This window comes from Macaca mulatta, chromosome 18, assembly GCF_049350105.2.
Source record: "Macaca mulatta isolate MMU2019108-1 chromosome 18, T2T-MMU8v2.0, whole genome shotgun sequence".
Lineage (NCBI taxonomy): Eukaryota > Metazoa > Chordata > Mammalia > Primates > Cercopithecidae > Macaca > Macaca mulatta.
The window spans coordinates 68,517,385-68,542,905 of record NC_133423.1 but is presented as its reverse complement, the minus strand read 5'-3'; the positions used below and the strand labels follow the sequence as shown (position 1 = coordinate 68,542,905).

At 44.5% G+C, this 25,521-nt stretch overlaps 1 protein-coding gene across 1 annotated transcript in view; it reads left to right on the top strand.

Annotated features, from left to right (window-relative positions):
* LAMA3 (laminin subunit alpha 3) overlaps positions 1-25,521 on the top strand; it is a 183,254-nt gene that overhangs the window by 79,986 nt on the left and 77,747 nt on the right. Inside the window, exons 24-30 of the mRNA XM_015121683.3 lie at positions 4,768-4,912; positions 5,613-5,753; positions 8,560-8,721; positions 11,778-11,876; positions 14,903-14,986; positions 18,828-19,058; positions 23,690-23,803. Of these exons, the coding sequence (XP_014977169.3) occupies positions 4,768-4,912; positions 5,613-5,753; positions 8,560-8,721; positions 11,778-11,876; positions 14,903-14,986; positions 18,828-19,058; positions 23,690-23,803 (976 nt within the window). The remainder of the gene's footprint in view (positions 1-4,767; positions 4,913-5,612; positions 5,754-8,559; positions 8,722-11,777; positions 11,877-14,902; positions 14,987-18,827; positions 19,059-23,689; positions 23,804-25,521) is intronic.

Below are 25,521 nucleotides of genomic sequence, written 5' to 3'. Positions count from 1 at the left end.
GGCGTGAGCCACCGCGCCCGGCCTCTACCCTAACTTTTAATGCCTTTTTGTTTTTTCTACTTTCTTCTCTGGCTTGGTTTTCTCACTTCCTCTAAACACTTTTTGTCTGTATTCTGTTCTCCAATTATGAAAGGGCTTCCTCCTGCTCTCCTACTACCCCCAAATTATGCCTGTCCTTCAAGGATTTTTGTGTTAAAAGTACAAACTCAAAGAATGCAAGGAGCCTTCTATCAGTCCACAGAGATCGCCTCATCATCTCATTGGACAAAGCAAGTTGACTGCTTAGCCAGCTTCTCTCTTAATTTCCACATTCTAGGTCCTGTGTCCTCAGTGAAAACATGTCCACGTCAAGACTGACTTATTCTACTTTGTACCCTCCCTCCCATGTCCCCTAACACAGGAATGTGTGTGTAGAAGGCACTCAGTAATTCTTGGGTGAATAAATAAATAAGGTAGATTTTGGGCTCTAGATTAAAACTGGACTTCAACATGAGCATAATGTGAAGGGCCCTACAGTGTTTGTTTATTTATTTATTTATTTGAGATGGTGTTTTGCTCTTGTTGCCCAGGCTGGAGTGCAGTGGCATGATCTCAGCTCACTGCAACCTCTGCCTCCTGGGTTCAAGCGACTGTCCTACCTCAGCCTCCCGAGTAGCTGGGATTATAGGCATTCACCACCATACCCGGCTAATTTTGTATTTTTAGTAGAGGTCGAGTTTCTCCATGTTGGTCAGGCTGTTCTCGAACTCCCGACCTCAGGTGATCAACCTGCCTCAGCCTCCCAAAGTGCTGGAATTACAGGCGTGAGCCACCGCGCCTGGCCCCTACAGTGTTTAATGACCAAAGGATGCAGCTCACCCCAGCACATCTGGGCCTGATTCTCTGAGACATGGCAAGTACCCACCCATGCCCAGATGTTGTTACAAAACATTTGGCTGGGAGCCCCATTGCCATGGAGATAACTTCTCTTGACCTGCTGCCCCAGAACTGCTATTCTGCAGCTGCTCCTTGGGTACCAGAAATTCGCTGTGGAGAAACGTACCAAGTCAGGCTGACATGAGGTTGTTTTAAAGGATGTTCAGCCAGACTTTCAAGAGGAAGTGTCCTATTCCTTCCCTATTGTCATGGCACCACCAAAAACTTCCCTATTGTCATGGCAACACCAAAAACTGTCTTTGCACAGGATGCATAAGCTCAATGATCTAAACATTGCAGTACTCAAGAATATAAATATTGTTTTGGTTTACCCTGGCATAGCAGCCCCAGCGGGGCCACTCAGGGTCCTGTTTGCAGGCTGCTGCTCCCCTCCTTCTGCTCTGTTGGCTTTTTTCCCATCTGCTTTAGTGCTCTCAGCTGCTACCCATGTGCTGTGTGAGGCTCAGAGCTTGGTCCTATATTACTGACTGGCCACACCTTCTCAGTCACTCTCTTTCCACTGCATCTTCTCACATACATTCTAAAATAAATAAACAGGCCAGTCATGGTTTTGCTTCCCTTCTTCCTTGTCTGGACAAGCAGCTTCCACAGCTGCCCTTGCTGCAGGTACTCCTGTTCCTTTCATTTCCAGTGAAGTGAAAATATAAAATGCAGGCTCCAGGGTCGGACGCGGTGGCTCACACCTGTAATCCCAGCACTTTGGGAGGCTGAGGTGGGCAGATCACGAGGTCTGGAGATGGAGACCATCCTGGCTAACACGGTGAAACCTCGTCTCTACTAAAAAAATACAAAAAATTAGCTGGGTGTGGTGGCGGGCACCTATAGTCCCAGCTACTTGGGAGGCTGAGGCAGCAGAATGGCATGATCCCGGGAGGCGGAGCTTGCAGTGAGCCGAGATTGAGCCACTGCGCTCCAGCCTGGGCGACAGAGCGAGACTCCGTCTCTAAATAAATAAATAAATACACAAACCACACGCAAAAAACATAGGTCCTGTCTGTGTTACCTCACCTTCCAGGTCCCCACCCAGATCACTTGCTCAGGGGACACTCTGAGCCGTGCCCACCAATGGCATTCAGTGTGTGAATTACTCACCTGCCACCAGCATCTTATTAATGCACCCTTGGCCAGAAGCCCCCCGTGTTTGCTAAAAGAAACGTTCAGACCTTGGGATGCCAGTCTGCCAGGTTGGCATTTCATGGCAACACTGTCCCTCTGTGCACGGTGTTCTTTCCTTCACTGCTAGGAAAAGAGAAGCAAGGTTCACCCAGCCTATGTCAGGCCATCTCCAAAGCCCCTCTTCTCTTCTGAGGCTCCTCTTTCTGATAGCTTTTAGTTTGGGGGGGGTCATCTGCAACTCTCTTCTTTCGGTCTCTAGACCACCAGAGTCCTTGTGCTCCACACTTGCTGTCTCTCCAGAAATAAGGAATCAACTGGAAACAGGCTTTATTTTTTTTGCTGGACTGTCTGATTACATTTAGTCTGAGGGTCACAAGAAGAGAGCAGGTGTTATTAACCTGGGGCCAGGAACCCTCTTCTAGAGAATGCAAAATTATGTGTATATGAGAGTGAGTCTTTCTGTGGGTTTAGTGGACACTTTTCTGAGAAGATGGCTTCTCAGAAAAGTTTACCCAGCTTTCCAACAGAATCTCTGATCCTCTCCCAAAGTTTACAATCTACTGCACTAGAGCCATCCACTTCAAGCAGAACATTTACACTCTGTACCTACATTGCTCTAAGTGTGGTTTTGAGGCTACTTCCTTATGGAATCATTTCTGCAGGGATCAAGCAGGGAGAGATGAGAGGGATGGGGATGAAAGACGGAACTTGCCAGCAGGTCTTGCAAGTAATGCTGAGTTAGTCCTTTTAGGTGTGCCCGGTGGACAGAAAGGCACCGTCTGCTCCCCTTAGCCCATGTCACAGCTAGAACAGTAATAGCAAATACTTACATGTGTGCAAGCAACTACTCTAAGGTTTTTACATGTATTATTTAATCCTCACAACAATCCTGTGAAGTAGATATTGTTATCTCCTTTTTTACAGATGAAGAAACTTGGTTGTAAAGAGACCAATTTGCCCAAGGTCCAGTAAGTGGTAGAGTTGGGATTCAAAGTAGGTTACCTGGTTCCAAGTTTACGTTCTTAATCACATACAAAATCCTTTATAAGCAGATATTTGCCAAAGGGAAATAAGCAGATATTTGCCAAAGAGAAACTTAATGGAATATGAAGAGTCGTATTTCACTTTTTTAGGATGGTCTCTGGGGTAAGATATTTTCATAGGTATTAGGAGATAGATGATGGCCTACATTTGGTAGTAATTGAACAATAAAATGTTATTCCCGATATGCGAATAAAAACATATTTCTAATACTTCCCTTAGTCCCACAGAAGAGAATCAGTGTGTAGGTAGATCCCAGCTCTGAATGCAGTGCTTGGTTCTCCAGGGCTCGCAGCCGTTTCTCTTCCCCTCCTCGACCTCGAGTTCTGGGCTCTCCAGGCATGGCCATAGCCCTCTGCTCTTCTGCCTCTACTCAGCTGCTTGTGTTTTCTTGCCTGCCCGGTGCTTCAGTCAAAAGGACCTGCAGATGGATGAGGGTGGATGACTCAAAATGACCCCCCCACCCCACACTGTGCTTTCCTCTGAGCTCTGGCCTTTGCAGGTGACAAGGGACGTTAAGATCCACTCTGTCACCGAAGCAGGGACATTGGGAGTCTTCCTTGCCTTCCCTCCTTTCCTCTACTCTTCATCCAGAATATTACAATATTCCCAGAAACCTCACCCCAAAATATTCCCAGAAACCTCACCCCAAAATAGTTTGGGAGCCCGTCCCTCCTCCCCATCTGGACACCTTTGCCCTAGGTCAGCCCTGGTCTCTCTCCTGACTTGACAGCCTGCTGCCACTGCTGCTGCTGGAACTCACCATCTGGGCTCCATCCTTCACACACGTCCAACCACACTCTCTCCTCCTTAACAGCTTTTCATGACAGTGTTCCCCTGCTTGTAACTTGCCATGTGCCAGGCACTGGGCTGAAATTTTGCTTGCACTGCCTCACAGGTTCCCAGCAATGCCAGGAGGCAGCAGCTACCTTGTTCTGTCCCTCACAGATATGAAAAGCAGGCTTTAGGAAGTTAAAGAACTTGCTAAGATGGTGTGTCTCATATGGTCAGAACTGGATTAAAACTGAAGCCTTGCATGGACAGGTCTCAACTACTGTGCTCTGCTGCCATGGGACAGTGTCCAGCCCCTCTGTCCTGATGATCTGACACCACCTACCTCCTCAGGCCATGGGGAAGCATTCCCTGCCTGGACATCCGCCCCAGCAGCACCATGCTTGTGTTGTTCCCTGTACACACTGAGTGATCTCCCGCTCTGTTTCTTCTGTCTGGAATGCCCATCTCAACTCCTACCCCATGACTCTGCCCTTTAAAGCTCAGGTCAGGAGTCACTTCCCCCAAGGAAACTTGTGACTGGATCACCTGCTACTCCTCTGAACATCAGTTAGACTCTGTGTGTATATTGTCATCATTTCCACTTATGGGCCATCTGCGGGAGCCCTCCAGGCTCAGGGGCCACGTCCATCCGTGCACCCTCAACACGTAGTGCTAAGCCTCACCCATCTACGATGGTCATCCATGACCATCCACAATGGCCAATGACCTACTTTCTGTTAGTGCCTTTATCTGCCTCTCTCCATTCTGCCTTGGACTATAAGCAGGCATTGTATCTATTTAATTGGCTTTGCACACCAACTACTTCACTATAGTGTAAGTGAGCCCTTAAAATTGTGTGTACAAAGATGATGATTTTTGCTTCCTTTACTTTGTGTACAGATGCAAGCCCAGAATCACAGGGCGGCAGTGTGACCGATGTGCTTCCGGGTTTTACCGATTCCCTGAGTGTGTTCCCTGCAATTGCAACCGAGATGGGACTGAGCCAGGAGTGTGTGACCCAGGGACCGGGGCTTGCCTCTGCAAGGTAAGAGAGATGGTGCAATGTCAGAGACGCCAGCTGCCAGTCAGCGGGGAAGTGCTTCATGTTGAGTCAACATAGAAGAGTATGTGGGAAATGGGACTGACCCAGAAGAGATGTTGATAGTGTGTGTAGCGTTTTGTAGTCATGATCTTATTTTACAGAAATAGTTAGGAGGCAAGATCCCATTTATCTTTTGGAGAGGTCACAGATCGCCTTAGAATCTGATGACAGATATAGACCCTTTCCAGAAAATCAACACAAATTTTATCTACAGTTTCATGAGGTTCATAGGTTCCCCTAAAACCCACTCCTGAACCATGGACTCCAGGTGATCGTCTCTGCTCCAAGGGGTTCCACCAGGTTGTAGGAGACCTTCCAATTCCCAGGAGATGTGTTAAGGTGGTGGTGAGTGAGATGAATTGGTCTCCCCATCCTGTGAACCATACAGTGCTATTTTTCTACTTGCAAGATGCCCCAGGGGCATTTTACGAAATTTAGAGAATTCTCTCTTCCATTTGTGTGTGGTATAAAAGTTTAAACAATTAACATGGGATGAAAGCTTAATAATTAACGTCTCTTTTAATGTTTTGCTCACATCCTCATCCTAACATCTTGTGTTGATATTTAATTTGTGCAAGTAGCTAATTGCAACTAGGGAAATTTTGGAAGAAGTGATCTCTTACTTCATGTTTTGCTTCAATAGGAAAATGTAGAAGGCACAGAGTGTAATGTGTGTCGAGAAGGCTCATTCCATTTGGACCCAGCCAATCCCAAGGGTTGTACCAGCTGTTTCTGTTTTGGAGTAAATAATCAATGTCACAGCGCACATAAGCGAAGGGCTAAGGTATGCATTGACAGGAAGTGCTGGGGAACATGTTGTACATGGATTTGTTAAATGGTAAGTGTTGCCCTCGCCGCTTCTTGGTCTGCAGCATTTTAAAATTCTTGTTTCCTGAATTCGTTGGGTGTTTGCTCGAATATCATGTACTCAGAGGGGCTTTCTTTCACCACTCCCTATAAAATAGCCCACCTTGGACACTCTTGCTGACCTTACCCTTGTCTTCCCCACAGCAGTCATCACTCCCTAACATATTTAACATTTTGTTTTAAAATTTGTTTATTGCCCTTCTTCTTCTGTCCCTAGAGTGTGAGTTCCCTGATACACCCCTAGTGCCTAGAATAGGATCTGGGACATAACAGATGCCCAGTAAATCTCATTAAATAAATAGAGTTTGTCATTTTCCCCTTTACAAGAAAACCCTGTTTCTATACTCACAACACTCTAACACCAAATGTGTGGGGTTTTTTTCCATACCAAAAATTCTCTGACTCTCCCAGACACTCCTGGGGGGTCCTGCAATTCAATTCACTTCTGACACTCTCTACCTGGAGGTGGCATCAGACTGTACAGGCTAAGGGCTCAGTTCTTCCAGACTGCCCCCACTTCAGATGCCAGTTGCAAATCCCAGGCCTCCAGTACTTCTCTAGTGTTCTGCTACAAGTCGGGGGTACCCACAGCTCCCTCCTCATGTTAGTAATCTGCTATAATGGCTCCCAGAATTCAGGATATACTTTCCTTCCTATTGCTCTTTATTATAAAGAATATGATAAAGGATACAGAGCAGCAGCCAGGTGCATGAACAGGTGCATAGGGTGAAGTCCAGAGGGTTCCAGGCATGGGAGTTAGGGCGCACCACCCTCCTGGCATGCAGATGTGTTTACCCACCCAGGAGCTCTCCCAAACCACCGTTTAGGGTTTTTTTTTTTTTTTTTTTTTTGATGGCTCTTTCATGTAGGCGTGATTGATTAAATCATTAGCTATTGATAATTAACTCAATCTCTAGTCCCTCTCCCTTCCTCAGAGGTTGGGGGTAGGGCTGAAAGTCCCAATCCTCTCATCCTACCTTGGTCTTCCTGGCTACAAGCCCCCATCCTGAAGCTACCCAGAGGACCCAGCCACCACTTATCTCATTAGCACACAAAGAGACACTATTACCACATCAGAGAGTCCAAGGGTCTTAGAAGCTCTGGCCTCAGGAATTGTGGACTAAGCCCAAATATTATGGCAAAAGATGCTGCTATCACCCCTGTCATTAAGGAAATTTACAAGGGTTTTAGGAACTCTGTGCCAGAAACTGGTAGTAATAGCCAAATTGATATTTCTCATTGTGTCTCATTATGTCACAATATCACACCCCTCATTTCTCATTTTTGCTTCTTTCTGTTTTGCTTTCCTTCTCACCTATTTTATCGTATCTTTTCTTTGGCTACTTTTTTTTTTTTTTTGAGACAGGGTCTCTGTTGCCTAGGCTGGAGTGTAGTGGTGTGATCACAGCTCATTGCAACCTTTGCTTCCAGGGCTCAAGCAATCTTGTCATTGCCTCAGCCTCCTAAGTAGCTGGGACTACAGGCATGCACCACCACACCTGGTTAATTTTTGCATTTTTTGTAGAGTCGGGGTTTCGCCATGCTGCCCAGGCTGGTCTCAAACTCCTGGGCTCAAGCAGTCCTCCCACCTTGGCCTCCCACAGCGCTGGGATTACAGGTGTGAGCCACCGCACCCAGCCTTCTTTGGGCATTTTAAAAATTAACTCAATGAAACTAAAACTTTTCTTGCTTTCATTATTCCATGAACCAGTAACCTCTTGCTTGCCTTCTTTGTGTGAGTCATGTCTCATATCCAACAAGTATTCAAAAACAGATTTTTTTTTTTTTTTGAGATGGAGTCTCGCTCAGTCACCCAGGCTGGAGTGCAGTGGCATGATCTTGGCTCACTGCAACCTCTGCCTCCCAGGTTCAAGTGATTCTTCTGCCTCAGCCTCCTGGGTAGCTGGAATTATAGGCATGCCCCACCACGCCTGGCTAATTTTTGTATTTAATAGAGACAAGGTTTCACCATGTTGGCCAGGCAGGTCTTAAACTTCTGATCTCAGGTGATCTGCCCACCTTGGCTTCCCAAAGTGCTGTGATTACAGATGTGACCCACCACGCCTGGCCCCAAAACGACTATTTTATATATTTTACTGCCTGCCTATTTCATATCTTTTACTGCCTGTCTCCTAAACGGAGTGCAGCTAGTAATTGGAAAAAAAAAAAAAAAACTTTGTAAATCTGCTCTGAAGTCTCTTCTCCCCTGGGAATCAGAAAGCATTAATCCAACCCTATGCTTGGTCAGTTCTTTCTTTTTTTTACCTCAAAATTAACTGGCTTCCTTTGTGACCAGGAAACGATTTAATTTTGATGCTCCATTTAAAGAAAAATAATAATAGCAAGCCACTGAATTCCACATCACATTTTTCTTTATAAGGAGCTTGCCATTAAATGCACCACGGTCCTAGTTTTTATTCATACACTTATTTCTTTATTATTCGAACACTCATTGATCACCTACTAAATGTCAAGAACCAGGATGTGTGCTGGGTTACAAAGATAAATCCCACATACGTAAGGCCACTGCCTTCCCAGAACTCCCAGTGGCAATGGGTGAGACGGGGCTCCGGCTTGGGAGGGCAGGTGCAGGAGGAGATGCATGAAGGAGGCCTCTGAGGCAAGGAGGCTGCCCGTGAAGCTTTCTGTATACATCATGCAGCCATCACCAGGGATGCCACGACCAAGACGTTTTCATCCCTTGCTTCTCTCCCTCTTTCCAGTTTGTGGATATGCTGGGCTGGCGCCTGGAGACGGCAGACAGAATGGACATCCCCGTCTCATTCAACCCGGGCAGCAACAGCATGGTGGCGGATCTCCAGGAGCTGCCCGCAACTGTCCACAGCGCGTCCTGGGTCGCACCCGCGTCCTACCTGGGGGACAAGGTAATGATGTCCTGCTGTTCTTCTGGGCCCTCAGTGGCCCTCTACTATTGCTGTGTGAGCATCATTTCCTGGAAATCTGGAAGGAAGCATCCAGCAGTTCAGGTTACTAACATGCCAGAAATGAGCTGAACTAAAAATGAAGAAGAGACCTTGCCTCCTGCTGTGAGGGGCTGAGCAGGCACCACTGCGCCCCACCCTTGCCATGCATGAGCTACCAGCAAAGGAAATCACCCACAACGTTTTTCTCAGTTTTTACCTAATGCCAAAGAATTTTCCTCTAGGGAAATAACCATTTAAATAATATTTATTGCAAATGGGACATGCATGCTTTTCAATGCCAGTGCTGAGAATTCTTTATTTTAAGGCAGAAGAAAGCCTCTTTGTTAGGAAAACAAAAGCTGACAAGTGACTCACAAGCTTATTAAAAGAAACGCAGGATCTGGTGGCAGTTCGACTTTCCTAAGGAGAATCGCACTAGTTACACGCTCCTCAGGAGCTTACAAACCACTTGCTCTTCCTTTGCTGCATGAGTTATTATGCCAGAGGCTGGCCACCTCCATACATTTTATGAGGACAGAAACGCAGGCCTCATGTGGCAACACCATCAGGTGACGTATATTTCTTAGCAAGGGTGGAACTTGCTAATGGGTGGATTTCACAGGGCCCGCCTCAGGGGATGCCATATTCTCACATTAGGAGGACTAAAATATTAGGGCCTCGGCCTGAGGTCTCTAACTTTGTCTTCTGGGTGAAGGACTGTGGGTTTTGACATCTGAGTGTGGGAAATATTGCCTCTCTCCTATGATCCCACTACTCTCTCACTGAATACTCCTCTTTACTGCTATATGATGGGCCCATGTGTTGTCTATTGTCATGTAACAAATTACTCCAACACCTTGCAGCTTAAAGCAGTAATAATTATCTTGGATGAAGAATTCAGGAGGGGATGGCCCAGAGTCTTCTGAGGTTACTGTCAAGATGTCAGCCAGGGCTATAGTTCCCTGGGACTGGAGCATCTGCTTCCAAGCTCACCCACATGGCTGTTAGCAGGCCTCTGCTTCTGGCTAGCTGTGGGCTAGAAGCCTCCGTTTCTCATCACACGAGACCCTCCATAGGCTACCTGAGGGTCCTCATGACATGACAGCTGGTTTCCCCCAAAGCAACTTATGGGGGATGGGTAAGGGTGTTAGGTGGGGGGAGAGAGAGAGAGAGAGAGATAGAGACAGAGAGAGAGAGTGAGAGAGAGAGAGAGAGAGAGAGAGAGAGAGAGAGAGAACGAGAGCACTAGCTCAGGACAGAAGCTGCAGTGTTTTTGTAACCTAAATTTCAGAACTGCCATGCCCTCACTTCTCCTTTATTCTATTCATTAGCAGTGAGTCACTAAGCCCAGCCCACACTCAAGGGGAGGACAATTTGGTGGCTCATGCCTCTAATCCCAGCACTTTGGGAGGCTGAGACAGGCGGATCATCTGAGGTCAGGAGTTTGAGACCAGCCTAGCTAACATGGTGAAACACCTGTTTTTACTAAAAATACAAAAATTAGCTGGGCATGGCGGCGGGTGCCTGTAGTCCCAGCTACTCAGGAGGCTGAGGCAGGAGAATCATTTGAACCTGGGAGGCGGAGGTTGCAGTGAGCCGAGATCTCGCCACTGCACTCCAGCCTGGGTGACAGAGCGAGACTCCGTCTCAAAAAAAACAAAACAAAGAGGAGGAGGGGGAATTAAGCCCCACCCCTTGAAGGCAGGAGTGCAAAGAATTTGAGGCCATGTTTTTAAAATCACTTTAAGCCCATCAGAGAAGCAATACTTAATCACAATAATAATTTAAGACATTGCCTTGGAATACTTCCAGGCTTGGAAATCAAAGCTCTGTAAGGCTTTGTCAGGTTACAGACTCTAGGGAAAAGCTTCTGTTGAATGGGATCCTAGAAGAACGTGGCTTCGTTCCCCTGCCTCCTCTAAGTTGTTGGCATTTTCCTGTAGGTTATTTTGTTCTGTCTAATCAGAGGTGATCTTGCCTGTGATTTTCATCCTTCTGTCACTTCTTCCTTCTTGACTATGTTTTACTGTAAGGGTGGGAAGTGTCAGGACCCAAGGTGTGAAGTAGCTGTCAGAAAACTGTTACCATTCACTCCATGTCCCCACCACCATCATGCTGCTTGAGTGACACAGAGGTCTGTGCACCTGCTGGAGTTGTCAGCCATGGCTACTGTACCCAGCAGAACTCACAATAATTTGGGAAATGTTCACCATCTGCTTTCAGGAGAATTGTTTTTGGAGAAAATTTATATTTAGAGGTTCATTTTGTGACTGATAGATATTATCCAGTTCTCTCAGTTAAAAAAGAAACCAATGGCCTAGATTTCCTAGAATAGTTGTGGATTAAATAAACATTTTGGTTTAGTAATCATCTAGGAAAAAAGGAAAATGACTATTATTTCCTTCTTTCCTCCCTTCCTTCCTTTCTTCCTTCCTTCCCTCTCCTCTCCTCTCCTCTACTCTCCTCTCCTCTCCTTTCCTTTCTTATAGAGTATTGCTCTGTTGCCCAAGCTGCAGTGAACTGGTACAATAATAGCTCACCGCAGCCTCAAACTCCTGGGCTCAAGCAATCTTTCCACCTTAGCTTCCTGAGTAACTGGGACTACAGGCGTACACCACCACACCTGGCTAATTTTTAAATGTTTTTTGTAGATTCAGGGTCTTGCTATATTGCCCAGGCTGGCCCCTAACTCCTGACCTCAAGTGATCCTTCTGCCTCGGCTTCCCAAAGTGCTGGGATTATAGCTACTACACCCAGCCTTATTTTTCTTTCTAATAAAGGTATCTTCTTGCTTGTAAAACTCAATCATGTTCATGCTAAACATTTCAGATGACATTAAACATAGCATAAAGTAGAAAAAATACCATCCTCAACCCCACCCCCTAGATACAACCCTTGTTAACAGGTCGAGTGTGTTTCTTTCCACGCTTTGTGTGCCTAAGTGCTTTTCATGTGGGTTGATGTTGACATCGTTTCTTTTAATGCTTGTGCTATTGATACTATTAATTTCATTTTAGGTTTCTTCATATGGTGGCTACCTCACTTACCAAGCCAAGTCCTTCGGCTTGCCTAGCGACATGGTTCTTCTGGAAAAGATGCCGGATGTACAGCTCACTGTAGGTATCAGAGCATGACCTAAGTGGCAGGAAGTGGCAGTTGCAGTTGGTGCTGATCTAAATTTAGGACATCTTGATATGTGGCCTACACAAAGTTTAGATTAAATCATTTCCAATATTTGTAGAAACTAAATGACAGTTGAGAGCATGTAGCATCTTTTCAGGATCCTGCTTCCTCTGACCAAATGGTTTCTGTCTTCTCTGCCTCCAAAATACTTAACTGTATTTTGCTTTTGCCTCTCACAAGTTACTGCCTCATGTTAAACTTTTTTTTTTTTTTACCTTTTTATTTTTGTAGAGATAGGATCTCACTGTATTGCCCAGGCTGGAGTTGAACTCCTGGCCTCAAGCAATCCTCCTGCCATGGCCTCCCCAAGCACTTATAGGCACACACCACCATGGCCAGCTAATTTTTTAATTTTAATTTTTGTAGAGATAGGATCTCACTATGTTGCCCAGGCTGGCCTCAAACTCCTAGGCTCAAGCAATTCTCCCTGCTCAGCCTCCCGAAGCTCTGGGATTACTGGTGTGAGCCACATGTTCAGCCACATGTTACGTATTTTTTATGTTTCTATCTTTCAATTTTGTTTCATAAATGTCTTTGAATCCTTCCCATGGGGCAAGATCATATAGTTGTACCCTGTAAAGGACAAGTGACCCCTTTTCTCAAAAGGAGGGGAGATTAGAGAAATATGCCAGGAACTCCAATCTACTGAATGGTAACTGTTGGAGGAGAGTCCAAACGGGGCCCTCTCAGTGCTGGGCTCTGGGTAGGGGGAATGGGAGTCATGTGGTCTGAGAAGCCCTTAGAAGACTTTGTGGTTCATTTTGAGCTAAGTCTTTAAGAATGGGCATAAGAGGAGAAGTGCCCTTCCAGGGGCAGGGACTAAGGCTAACAGGACTCCGGAGTGGTACAGGGCAGGAGGCTGTGCTCATGGATGACCAGTCCAATGGCGTTGTATCATCAGTGTGTGCAGAGTTGTTGAAAACAAGTCTGGAATGGTTTGATGCTATAACAGGGTTTTTTTTGTTTTTTTTTTGTTTTTTTTTTTTTTTGGGATGGGAGTGCAGTGGCATGATCTCAGCTCACTGCAAAGTCTGCCTCCCTGGTTCAAGCAATTCTCCTGCCTCAGCCTCCTGAGTAGCTGGGATTATAGGCATGGGCTACCATGCCCGGCTAATTTTTGTGTTTTCTGTAGAGATGGGGTTTCACCATGTTGGCCAGGGTGGTCTCAAACTCCTGATCTCAAGTAGTCCGCCCACCATTGAAGGAATGTTTGTTTTTTGAGAAAGGAAGTAACAATATCCACACATGATGTGCCTGGCACACAACCCAGTGTGGCAGTCTAGAAAATTCCTTGAGGGCAAGGGTAGTATCACATCCTACTTTGAATTCCCCACAATGCAGGGCGTAATACCCTAAACATAGCGTAGGTGCCATTGCCTGAAGTCGGCTCCATCTCTGGTTTATGGGGTGTGATTAATGTGATGTAATGATAGCTTCGGGAAGGGCTTTCTCATGTCATGCACTGTATACAGGGACCAGCAAGTCACACACACCTCATCACAGCATATTCTTGGTACATATTTGTGTTCAGGCACTACTGCGTTGTGTTTGGTTTCTACTGGTATGCAAATCTACTGAACTGTTTTAAAAACTCCAAGGAACCTTTGCAGAATGTCTTGAAGATAAAGCAGCAAAGATTTTAGAGTTATAGTCTAAGGAAAAATAGCCACACAGTAAAAACACAGTCACAGCAGTGCTGTATTTAAGTTTCACGTTTTCGCAGAGCATCTTGTAGTTCAGGCCACGCCTATGTTTTTACTGCCAAAGTTTATTATGCAAACCATTGGAATTCACTGAAAGGTAATGACCAAATTTTCTGTTTAATTTTACCTTCAAACATGGAAAATAATTTAGGCTCACGAAACATTTTCCCTGCTGCTTTGTTCTAATCCACTGTAATTAAGAGCCTCTAGGGCATGTTTCTTAGATTAAGGTTTCAAATGATATGTGATCCCAGGTAATGGCCTTCTTTCTGAAATACCAGCCCTAGTGAAATACCAAACCCAGTGAAATGCCAAACCCCTTTAGGGTTTGGTGCTACAGCAGAAAAGCTGGGACATGTGTGGGTTTTTGCAGTAGGGTTGCTGATGGTAGGGTGCTGATGCAGTAGGGTGCCGGCCACTGCACCCTGCCCTGTTAAGATGCACATGTGAGCCACCGTAATGTCGTGGGCTGGAGGCTGAGAGCGAGTGAGGCTGGGTCCCACAGGCGGAGGCAGCAGGGGAACTTCTTGCTCCACAGGGCAGCCTGCAGCTCCCTGCTTGGGCCAACCCTCTGCCCTCCCTGCTCTCCTCAGTAACCCACCCACCAAAGCACTTTCTTCCCACCACAGGCCGGTTTGGTGGGCAGTAATGAAAACAGCACTTCCTGCATTGACTGCAAGGCATAGTTAAAGAAAATTTTCTTTTTCTGCCAGGTGCGGTGGCCCACACCTGTAATCCCAGCACTGTGGGAGGCCAAGGCAGGTGGATCACTTGAGGTCAGGAGTTTGATACCAGCCTGGCCAATGTGGTGAAACTACTAAAAATACAAAAATAAGTAGGGTGTAGTGGTGAGCACCTGTAATCCTAGCTACTAGGGAGGCTAAGGCAGGAGAATCTATTGAACCTGGGTGGCAGAGGTTGCAGTGAGCCAAAGTTGTACCATTTCACTCCAGCCTGGGCAAGAAGTGAGATTCCGTCCCCGCCAAAAAAAAAAAAAAAAAAAAAAGGAAATTCCATCTTTTTAAGCTATTTTTGGCCAAGGCAATTTTCCGGATTTCCCATTTGTGAAAAGACACCTATAATTATTCTGTTTCCATGTCACTAATGTTTTTATTAAAAATATTTAATTCTGAGCTTTTTTTTAAAAGTCAGGTATGTCATATGATGTAGACCATAGAAATGTTTTCTTAGATCAGTTACACATCTTGAAAGATCCCAGTGAAGGCACTAACACATTCATGATTTTCTTTAAACAGGGTCAGCACATGTCCGTCATCTATGAGGAGACAAACACCCCACGGCCAGACCGGCTGCATCACGGGCGAGTGCAGGTGGTCGAGGTAAAGGAAGAGCAACCATGGGATGGTCCTTTCTGTTTTATGACTTAATTATTTCAGACAATCATGATTTTTACTCATTTTAAGAATTTTAAAATATGGATTCTATTTATATAAATATAAGTTTATATATACAGGTTGAGCATCCTTAATCTGAAAATCCAAAATCCAAAATGCTCCAAAACACAAAGTATTTTGAGCACCAACATGACCCTCAAAGGAAATGCTCACTGGAGCCTTTCAGCTTTCAGATTTTCAGATTAGAAATTCTCAGCGGGTAAATACAATGCAAATGTTCCAAAATTAAAAAAAAAAATTCTGAAATTTGGATCACTTCTGGTCACAAACATTTCGGAGAAGAGATACCCAACTTGTATAGATTCGAAATATGAATTACATAAAATGTGGAGTGATTGATGCTCATGCGGCTTTCTTGGTTCCATCTGTCCAGCCCTTTTATACTTTCTCTCCCATTTCACAATTAATTATCCTTATCTTAAAAACCCCGTGAATCAGCCTGGGCAACATGGCGAAACTCTACCTGCACGAAAGCAAAATTCAATGGGCATGGTGGGGTGTGCCTGTAATCTCAGCTACTTGGGAAGCTGAGGTGGGAGGATCGCTTGAGCCCAGGAGGTTGAAGCTGCAGTGAACCATGATCCTGCCACTGCACTCCAGCCTGGGCAACGGAGTGAGACCCTGTCTCAAACAAACAAAAAACCTGTGAGCTTGTAAATGCTGTGACATAGCTCCCTGTCATCCTCAGGTCTCCCTCAGTGCCTGAGACCTGTTTAATGTTCAACATATGCTTAGGATGAATGAATAGAAAAGCTATGAAAATGTTTTATATCCAAAGAAATAAGAGTAATACTAGCAAAATAAAGGAAAGCTCATCAGATCATAAAACATTTTGTTATACTTATTTGGTTACAACTATTCCTAAAAACTAGTGTTCCATTAATATTATTAAATATGTCCAGTACCTCTAGGTGAAACTTTTTGAGTACTTTGAACTTGAAGACATATTTTAATGTTTCTGAAAAGGTACATCTATACAATGGAATACTATCTGGCAATAAAAGAAACAAAATATTGACACTTACTAGAAGACACCAAAGAAATATCATATTGCATGATGCTATTTATGTGAGACAGGTGATATCAGTAAAATGATAGAGAATCTCTAAAAATTCTGTCCTCCATAAAAGCAATGAGAGAACTGGCAAAAAGGGAAAAAAAAGGTCAGAATCAATGTTTTTAGAACTCTGGAAATTACTCAAAGCCTTGCAGCCATCTGGAAATGGCACACAATGTATAAAGATGCAATTTGTACCATAGTAGCATACAAGAGAAGAGGAGGGAATGATACTAATAGAAACAAAGTTTTTGTATACTGTTGAAATTAAGCTGGCATTTATATAAATTGTCCAGCATGGACACATGCATAGAGACAGAATGTAGACTAGTGGTTGCCTGGGTTTGAGGGTGGGAATGGGTAGTGACTACAAACTGACACAAGGGTTCTTTTTAAGGTCATAGAAATGTTCTAAAATTACATTATGATGATGATTGCATGCTTCCGTAAATTTATTACAAATTATACACTTAAAATGAGGGAATATTATTGTATGTAAATTATTCCTTAAGTTGCTAAAATATAAATTAAAATTATATAAGCATCATATTTGTATGTTAGTAATAGCTACCATTTGCTAGGCACTGTGCTGAACACTTTATATATATTGTATCATTTAATTTACCTTAATTATAACGATAGCCTCAAGACATTAGGTATTACTGTGCCTATTTAAGAGATGTAAAAACTGAGTTCAACAAGGGCAACAAAATATAAAGGTTAAAAAGGCAGGCTTGGCCGGGCGCGGTGGCTCAAGCCTGTAATCCCAGCACTTTGGGAGGCCGAGACGGGCGGATCACGAGGTCAGGAGATCGAGACCATCCTGGCTAACACGGTGAAACCCTGTCCCTACTAAAAAATACAAAAAACTAGCCAGGCGAGGTGGTGGGCGCCTGTAGTCCCAGCTATTCGGGAGGCTGAGGCGGGAGAATGGCGTGAACCCAGAAGGCGGAGCTTGCAGTGAGTTGAGATCCGGCCACTGCACTCCAGCCTGGGCGACAGAGCGAGACTCTGTCTCAAAAAAAAAAAAAAAAAAAAAAAAAAGGCAGGCTTTTGGAGGCCGAACGTGGTGGCTCACGCCTGTAATCCTAGCACTTTGGGAGGCTGAGGTGGGCGGATCACGAGGTCAGGAGATCGAGACCATCCTGGCTAACACCGTGAAACCCCGTCTCTACTAAAAATACAAAAAATTAGCTGGGCGTGGTGGCACACGCCTGTAGTCAGGAGTTCAAGACCAGCCTGGCCAACATGGCAAAACCTCATCTCTACCAAAAATATATTTAAAAAAAAATTAGGTCAGGTACAGTGGCTCACACGTGTAATCACTGCACTCTGGGAGGCCAAGGCAGGCAGATCATGAGGTCAGGAGTTAGAGGACCAGCTTGGCCAACAAAATGAAACCCTGTCTCTACTAAAAATACAAAAATCAGCCGCGTGTAGTGGCACGTGGCTATAATCCCAGCTACTCGGGAGGCTAAGGCAGGAGAATCACTTGAATCCAGGAGGCAGAGGTTGCAGTGAGCTGAGATCGCACCACTGCACTCCAGCCTGGGTGACAGAGCAAGACTCTGTCTCAAAAAAAAAAAAAAAAAAATTACCAAACTGAACATAACAAGTGTCGACAAGAGTGTGGCAAAATTGTGACCCTTTGACCCTTTTGGTGGGAATGCGAAATGGTGCGTCCACTGTGCAAACACTATGGAAGTTCCTCAGAAAATTGAAAGTAGGATTACCATATGCTCCAGCAGTCCCACTTCTGGATATATATCTAAAATAACTAAAAACAGGATCTTGACAAGATATTTGCACATTCATGTTCATTGCAGCATTATTCACAATAGCCAAGAAGCAACCAAATGTCCATCAACAGATGAATAGACAAAGAAAAATGTGGTACATACAGATTTATACAATGGAACATTATTCCCCCTTAAAAAAGAAGGAAATTTCATCATAGGCTACAATATAGATGAACCTTGAGAACCTTATGCTAAGTGAAATAAGCCAGTCACAAAAGGACAAATACTTCATGATTCCACTTATATGAGTTATCTGAAATAGTCAATTCTTAGCAACAGAAATTAGAATAGCGGTTGCCAGGGGCTAGGGAGGGGAAAAAGGGAATTGTTCAATGGGTATGGGGTTTCCCTTTTGCAAGCTGGGTAAGTTCTAGAGATCTGTTGTGCAATGTTGTGCTTATAGTTAACAATACTGTACAGTTAAAAATGGTTAAGATGGTAAATTTCATGTTGTGTGTTTTTTACCACAATAAAAGTTAAAATAAAATAATATAAATGTTCGTGCAAGAAAAGATTGTATTTTCTGTCACCGTTGTGTCCGTTTAATGAATGACCTGAGCTGTGTGACTCACTTGGTTTCCATATGCCTTCCTTCCCTGTTTCTCACTCACCTTATGTTTGCACAAACAAAAGCACATTTAAAGACAAGTGTGACACTGGGAATTTTATTTCATTTTATTGCCCCTTATTCCCTGCCTTCATTTTTTTCCCTTCCTTCATGGGAATAACCCAGGACATCTGACTTCTAAATGTAAATTCTCCAGGAGACAGGTATTTCCCCATCTTATTTCATTTCTCCCTATGCATTTTAAGTGTCTTTTCTTTGATTCATTTGGGGCGTCTGTCTCTAAGGAACCCCTGGAAGTGAGCCTGCCTAAGGAAGACCCTGCCTTTCTGTTTCCATGTGTAGGGAAACTTCAGACATGCCAGCAGCCGTGCCCCGGTGTCTAGGGAGGAGCTGATGACAGTGCTGTCTAGACTGGCAGATATGCGCATCCAAGGCCTCTACTTCACAGAGACTCAAAGGCTCACCCTGAGTGAGGTGGGGCTAGAGGAAGCCTCTGACACAGGAAGTGGACGCATAGCATACGCTGTGGAAATGTGTGCCTGCCCCCCTGCCTACGCTGGCGACTCTTGTCAGGTAGGAAGTTTTCCCATCCACAACATTCCGGTAGGGAACTCCTGTGGCTGTTGTTTTTGGCTGCTGTCCAGCACTGCGGGATGGTTTGGGGCCCTCTGTCTATTGTTTTTCTGTTCAAGTTTCTGCAGGGCTTATCTTATATCTTACCTAGACTCCCTTCAGGAATTAAATGTGAAAAAGACATCATCAGTGTCTCAGAATTCATAGGAAATCTACAGGAGTTCAATAGATGCTGAGGGTTAGAGAAATCCAGAGTAGGAAAATAATATACTGTAGTTTCAAATAGCTAGAAGGAGGGTATTGACTATTCCCGACACAAAGAAATGATCAATGTTTGAGATGATGGATATGCCAATTACCTTATCTGACCACTAAACGTTGTATGTGTCACACCATCACTATGTACTCCATAAGTATTTATCATTATTATTTATCAATTTTTAAAACAAAATATTTTTAAAATGAAGGAGCTCACCAGTTAGTATTTGAGCCCCTGCTTTCCCAATAACTGACCTTATACCTTTTTCTAATCCGAAGCCTCCCTCCACCCCCCAGTAGAGTTGAATTCCAGAGAATATCCTGGATTTCTTAGAGGACATTATGTTCTGGCTTGCAGCAGGACTTTCATTGTTTGAGGTCCAGTCAACCAGAGCTGTCTTCAGATGATTAAAATGTGCCATAAAATGAACTTATTTAATTTCTCTGGCTATAAATATGTCTTTTCTTAAAGATCAGGGAGAAAGCACAATGTTAGCACGATTAGTAAAAGTAGCAAACACTGTCATTCTGTGTATTCCATACATCCATAAGTACGTAGGCTTAACAAAACCTTCCACTTTCTTTCCTCGCCCCCTGGTAGCCGAAAACCCCAAGGTGATCTGCACATACGAGTTTCCACTTTTTAAACCTGCAAAAACAAATCTGACCTGCGGTGGTCTTCTGGGGACTCCCAAGTTGTACTATTTAGCCCACAGGTTGCCTACATTCTTCCCCTTCCTCCATCTCTTTTCTAGCCTGATTAAAATTGATAGCCCGAGGGAAAGAGAGGGACTCTGGATTTCTACCCTCCTACCCAGGGCGTGTTCCCTGCCCGTGACTCAGCCTGTGATTTAGGGCGTCTGCAGGGTGAGGTGGGTGGAAGGTGGTGCCCGCCCCACCTCACGGGAATTACAGAGCGGTGCACTTACCTGCGGGACTGTTATGTGCACTCTGGCACAGGCTGACTCATGTGTGAAGTTTAAAGGCGGGGCGCTTGCCGCAGACAGCCTTCCTTACCTGAGTCAGGCAGGCCCGGGCACTGAGCAGGAAGGGCAGGTATAAGAGGAAGAGGCAGAAGTTCGTGCGCAGCCAGCGAACACCCAGGAACCAGGATGCCTCCAGCAGTGAGGCGGTCAGCCCGCAGCGTGGGATGGCTGTGGATCTTTGGGGCAGCCCTGGGGCAATGTCTGGGCTACAGTTCACAGCAGCAAAGGGTGCCATTTCTTCAGCCTCCCGGTCATAGTCAACTGCAAGCGAGTTATGTGGAGTTTAGACCCAGCCAGGTAACATCCTTTTAAGTTTTGGTTTGGGATGGGGAAGAGTTTCCAGCTTTGTGACATTTTAAGTTACAGTTATGGTGACTAATGAGTAAATGGGTGGACTGAGGAGGAGCTGATGGCCTCCCAGTCGCCTTGACTGGCAGTGTTTATTACAGTGCCTGACAGATTGCTCTCCTGAGCTATTAACCGCAAACCCCGTTAACATCAGCCCACCTGGAAATGCTGAGACACTTAAGAGCTTGAATGCTTGCGGGATGTTAATATACAATGAAACTTTATGCCCTTTAGAGACCAACCATCCCAAGCCTCAGAACAAAAGAGACCAATGCCTATAGCTTTCCAAATGCTACTTGGAAGAAAATTTACCCACGGGGGAAAAAAATGAGAGCGTGAAATGCAATGCTTAAGAAAAGTGATCAAAGTTCGCATAATTCCTCAAAGACATGCTTCCATTTACCAGGCAGGAAACATCAAGAAATTCTGCTCTCTTTAAACTTCCTGGATACTACATGTATTCTTACAGAGAAATAGATCCTATGGCTACAGATATAGCCCTGGAAACTGGATTAGGGACATAATCTTATCATTTATATAATTTGTATTACAAAATTTACTGGAAAACTTAACATAAAACATCATCATGTTAACTAGTTATAAAACCCCTTTATTGAAATAATGTATGAGAACACATTCATTTTCATTTAAAAGTGAGTGTTCAATATGATCTGAATACTTGAACTGATTTTTTTTGTAGAGTGTGGTTTTGCTTGCTTTATAAGAGGTGAAAAAATGATTCTATTTTAGTAACTGACAAATCCTCAGAGAGTCACATGATATGTAACTCTTGCAGAGTGTATTTTCTGCTTGTAATCAAAAGCAAATTAAGATGGGTGGTTTAGTTTTAATCAGGATAGACTATACTCCCCCAAAGTGTGTTTAATTAAGGCTTCTCCTCAGGCATGTTGTCATAAACTAACCAGATCTATCTGCTTATTTGAATAACTTGCTCTTTACCAAATGTGATTATTTTGTAAGCAGGTAATGTGATATACAACGATAATTATAAGTTACTTGCCACTTATTAGGACAGATTGTATAATAGATACAGTGACACCATCACTGGCTGCATTTCGTTCACATGTAAATCTTAGTTGTGCTTTCAGCAAAAGAACATTCCTTTCATACTTTGATTCTCCTTTAGACAAGCCTATTCGTATAACAACATAATCTATTTATTTGCAATGTACTCTTTGCCCTAAACATGGTTCCTAATAGCCTAAAGGAACATTATATTGGAAACTATGGTCTTATTGTGCATGATCTGTATTCATTGGTAATTTTGGAAGGGGCTGTAGCAACACCTGAGAGATTGTACTCCCGGAGCACATGAGGCTTCTGCCTCTCTCTCCTGTCAGGTGGCTTCTTTCTTTCTTCCACTGGACCAGGTAGAGACCTTTATGGCCATGAATGAATAAGAATGGACTGTCCACTTCAAGATTTCCTTTGAGTATAGTTTCTGAGTTTTACAGACATATGTGCTATTTAAAGAAGCTTTAATAAAAGGCTATCCTTTATCTTGAAATAATTTTCCCGATGCTTTCAAGATAGGATATATAGGAGATCAGAGAAACAAATTAGGGACAATATCTGATTTCAGTATTTATTTATTTATTTATTAGACCGGATTTCACTCTTGTTGCCCAGGCTGGAGTGGCGCAATCGTGGCTCACTGCAACCTCCACCTCCCAGGCTCAAGCAATCCTCCCACCTCAGCCTCCCTAGTAGCTGGGACTATAGGCATGTGCCACCATGCCCGGCTAATTGTATTTTTTGGTAGAGATGAGGTTTCACCATGTTGCCCAGGCTGATCTCGAACTCCTGGGTTCAAGTGATCCACCCGCCTCAGCCTCCCAAAGTGCTGGGATTACAGGCTTGAGCCACCACAACCAGCCAATATCTGATTTTAATCTGTGCACTGACTTGCTCTGCCAAAATAAAGGATAACGTCTATAATTTCCTTTAAAGACAGAAATCTAAATAATTTTAATGGCTGGTATAAGAAGAATTGCTTTTTTTTTTTTTCTATTGGAGGGATTCTTAACTAGAACCCTTTAAAAAAAGATATTAGTTCATGAAAAGAAAATTGTAATTCTTTTCATCCAGATGAAAATGCGTAACTGTATTATACTGGAGAGAGATAATATACAGGGGATAGAAATAGTCAAATCAAGATTGAATGAGGAAACAAGACCAACCCAAGGAGAGTCCCTCAGGCTGAGCCTCTGTGTGTTCAGTGTGGACCAGATGTTCGTGAGGAGTCCTGTATGGCAACCTCATGCACACTCCCCTCCCCGGCTTCTCTGTTGCCCATGGACCAGTGAGTGGCAATGAAGTGACTCCCCTAATTGTGGCATGATTGTCTAAATCTCAGTTAAGACTCCTATTCCCCCCAGCCCACTCCTCCTCCTATACTGCCCTGCCACCAGCCCAAACCCACACTTGGGAAAGAAAATGGCTACCCAAAGATAATTTGGACTTGAAATGATTTGCTTAGATGTCCTCCCCTCTAAGGACGATTCTCTTTATTCGTCCATTTCCACCTTCTCCACCTGCCCTCAAAACAGTTGTTGTGAGAAGAGAGGAACCCCTTCTCACCCCCCACCTCCACGTGTGCCCTATCCCTCATTTCCCCACCATGCGTCTCACACTCCCACCAGGGCATGAAAACCAAACAGCTTGAGAGCAAAACAAGTGGACGTGACAGGTGGTTGAAATTAAAAATATTCACACTGACTGAAGGAAACAAGGTTTGAAAAACGAATGTTCAGCTGGGCTCAGTGGTGCATGTGCCTGTGGTTCCAGCTACGTTGGAGGCTGAGGCAGGAGGATTGCTTGAGCCCAGGAGCCCGAGACTCTAGTGCGCTGTGATCACACCTGTGAATAGTCACTACACTCCAGGCTGGGCAGCATAGTGAGACCCTGTCTCTAAAAAATAAAAATGATGTGAATGCTTCACAGTGAGAGGTGTCACGTGCTTTGGATAGTAATTGTTTTCTTTCTTTGTACTGATTAAACACTTTGTTTGAAAAATAGGGTTGTAGCCCTGGATATTATCGGGATCACAAAGGCTTGTATACCGGACGGTGTGTTCCCTGCAATTGCAACGGACATTCAAATCGATGCCAGGATGGCTCAGGCATATGTGTTGTGAGTAAATTGACACTTTAATGCTATCAGCAGGCAATCTGTTTCTCCTCCATTCCCCTCTACTATGCCCGAAGACGTCAACATCACATCTCCTGCCAAACGCTAAATAGAGGTCGCTGTGTGAATATACGAGGCTCCATTATCAGGCTGAATTATTTTACATTTCATTTTTTCCTCCGTTTTAACATGCACCATTAAACGGGTGCTGCTATCTGAGCAATTAAGTTACACTTTAGCTTCTAAATCTCTCCTTCATGAAATGATAGTAATGGGTGGACCTTGGAAGTTAATTCTTGCCAGGACATAACTAATCCAAGCCATTATTTTGGGTCCCAATTTTGTTGGGGTGGCAGGAAGTTATGGGAGTGGGGCTTGTTGCTGTCGGATGACCAGTAACTCAAGAAAGCGGCCAGGGAGAAGGGGATTTGAGGAGGGCTTAAGGCTCATAAGAAATCAGTCCAACATTAGCTGGGCATGGTGGCAGGTGCCTGTAATCCCAGCTACTTGGGAGACTGAGGCAGGAGAATTGCTTGGACCCCGGAGGCAGAGGTTGCACTGAGCGGAGATTGTGCCACTGCACTCCAGCCTGGGCAACAAGAACAAAACTCCATCCGCTTCCACACCAAAACAACAACAACAAACAAATCAGTCCAACACAAGCTTCACTATTGCCAAGACAGAGTGGGGCTTGGAGAAGACAAGTGAGGGAGGTTGTGGGGAAGAGAAAGTGCTGATGGCCTCTCCCGTCCTCACAGCATCCTCCACCTGCCTGTTCCCTGTATTGACTATATTTTCTCCTGGCCTCAAGGCTGTCTTGGATGACTACAACATATCCACTGGAAAATTATCTTACTTTGGAATATTTTATAAAATTCTTCTACCTAAAATTAGTTTCTTAGGAAATTTTTCTTTTTTTCTTTTTTTTTTTTTTTTTGAGATGGAGTCTCGCTCTGTCGCCCAGGCTGGAGCGCAGTGGCGCGATCTCGGCTCACTGCAAGCTCCGCCTCCCGGGTTCCCGCCATTCTCCTGCCTCCCGAGTAGCTGGGACTACAGGCGCCCGCCACCTCGCCCCGGCTAGTTTTTTTGTATTTTTTTTAGTAGAGACAGGGTTTCACCGTGTTCGCCAGGATGGTCTCGATCTCCTGACCTCGCGATCCACCCGTCTCGGCCTCCCAAAGTGCTGGGATTACAGGCGTGAGCCACCGCGCCCGGCCAGGAAATTTTTCTTATGCATCCTGAAGCAGAACCTTTTTTATTCTGCTTTTTTCATCCCTTTCACTAGAGTTCTTCTCCTTGGTAACCAGGGCCTCCCCAGTGAGGAAAGTGGACAGTGAAAAGGAGAGAGCGTACTCCAGGAATACAGGACTTCAGTTGTGTGTGCGCTTTTGGAAATGCACTCCTCTGGCACAAACTTTCTCTGCATTGTGTAATGCAACTAGAGTGTGTTTCAAGTATGAGTTCCTAGACCGTATGAAGCTCGTTCACCTTGGCCCAGGGAACTGCTTCCTCTGCAAGATGTGACAGGCTAGAACAGGAAATTGTTGTGAAGAGCCACCTGATAGAATATTTTGTTGGACTGTAACCTTATAAGTTCAAAAAGAGTAAAAGGTATTGGTAAATACTGTTTTCCAGCTCGTTATTGTTCCTGTAGAATACTTCATGTTTGATATTGCATGTTTTGTGTAACACAGGTAGATGCTTTAATTAAGAATAAATAT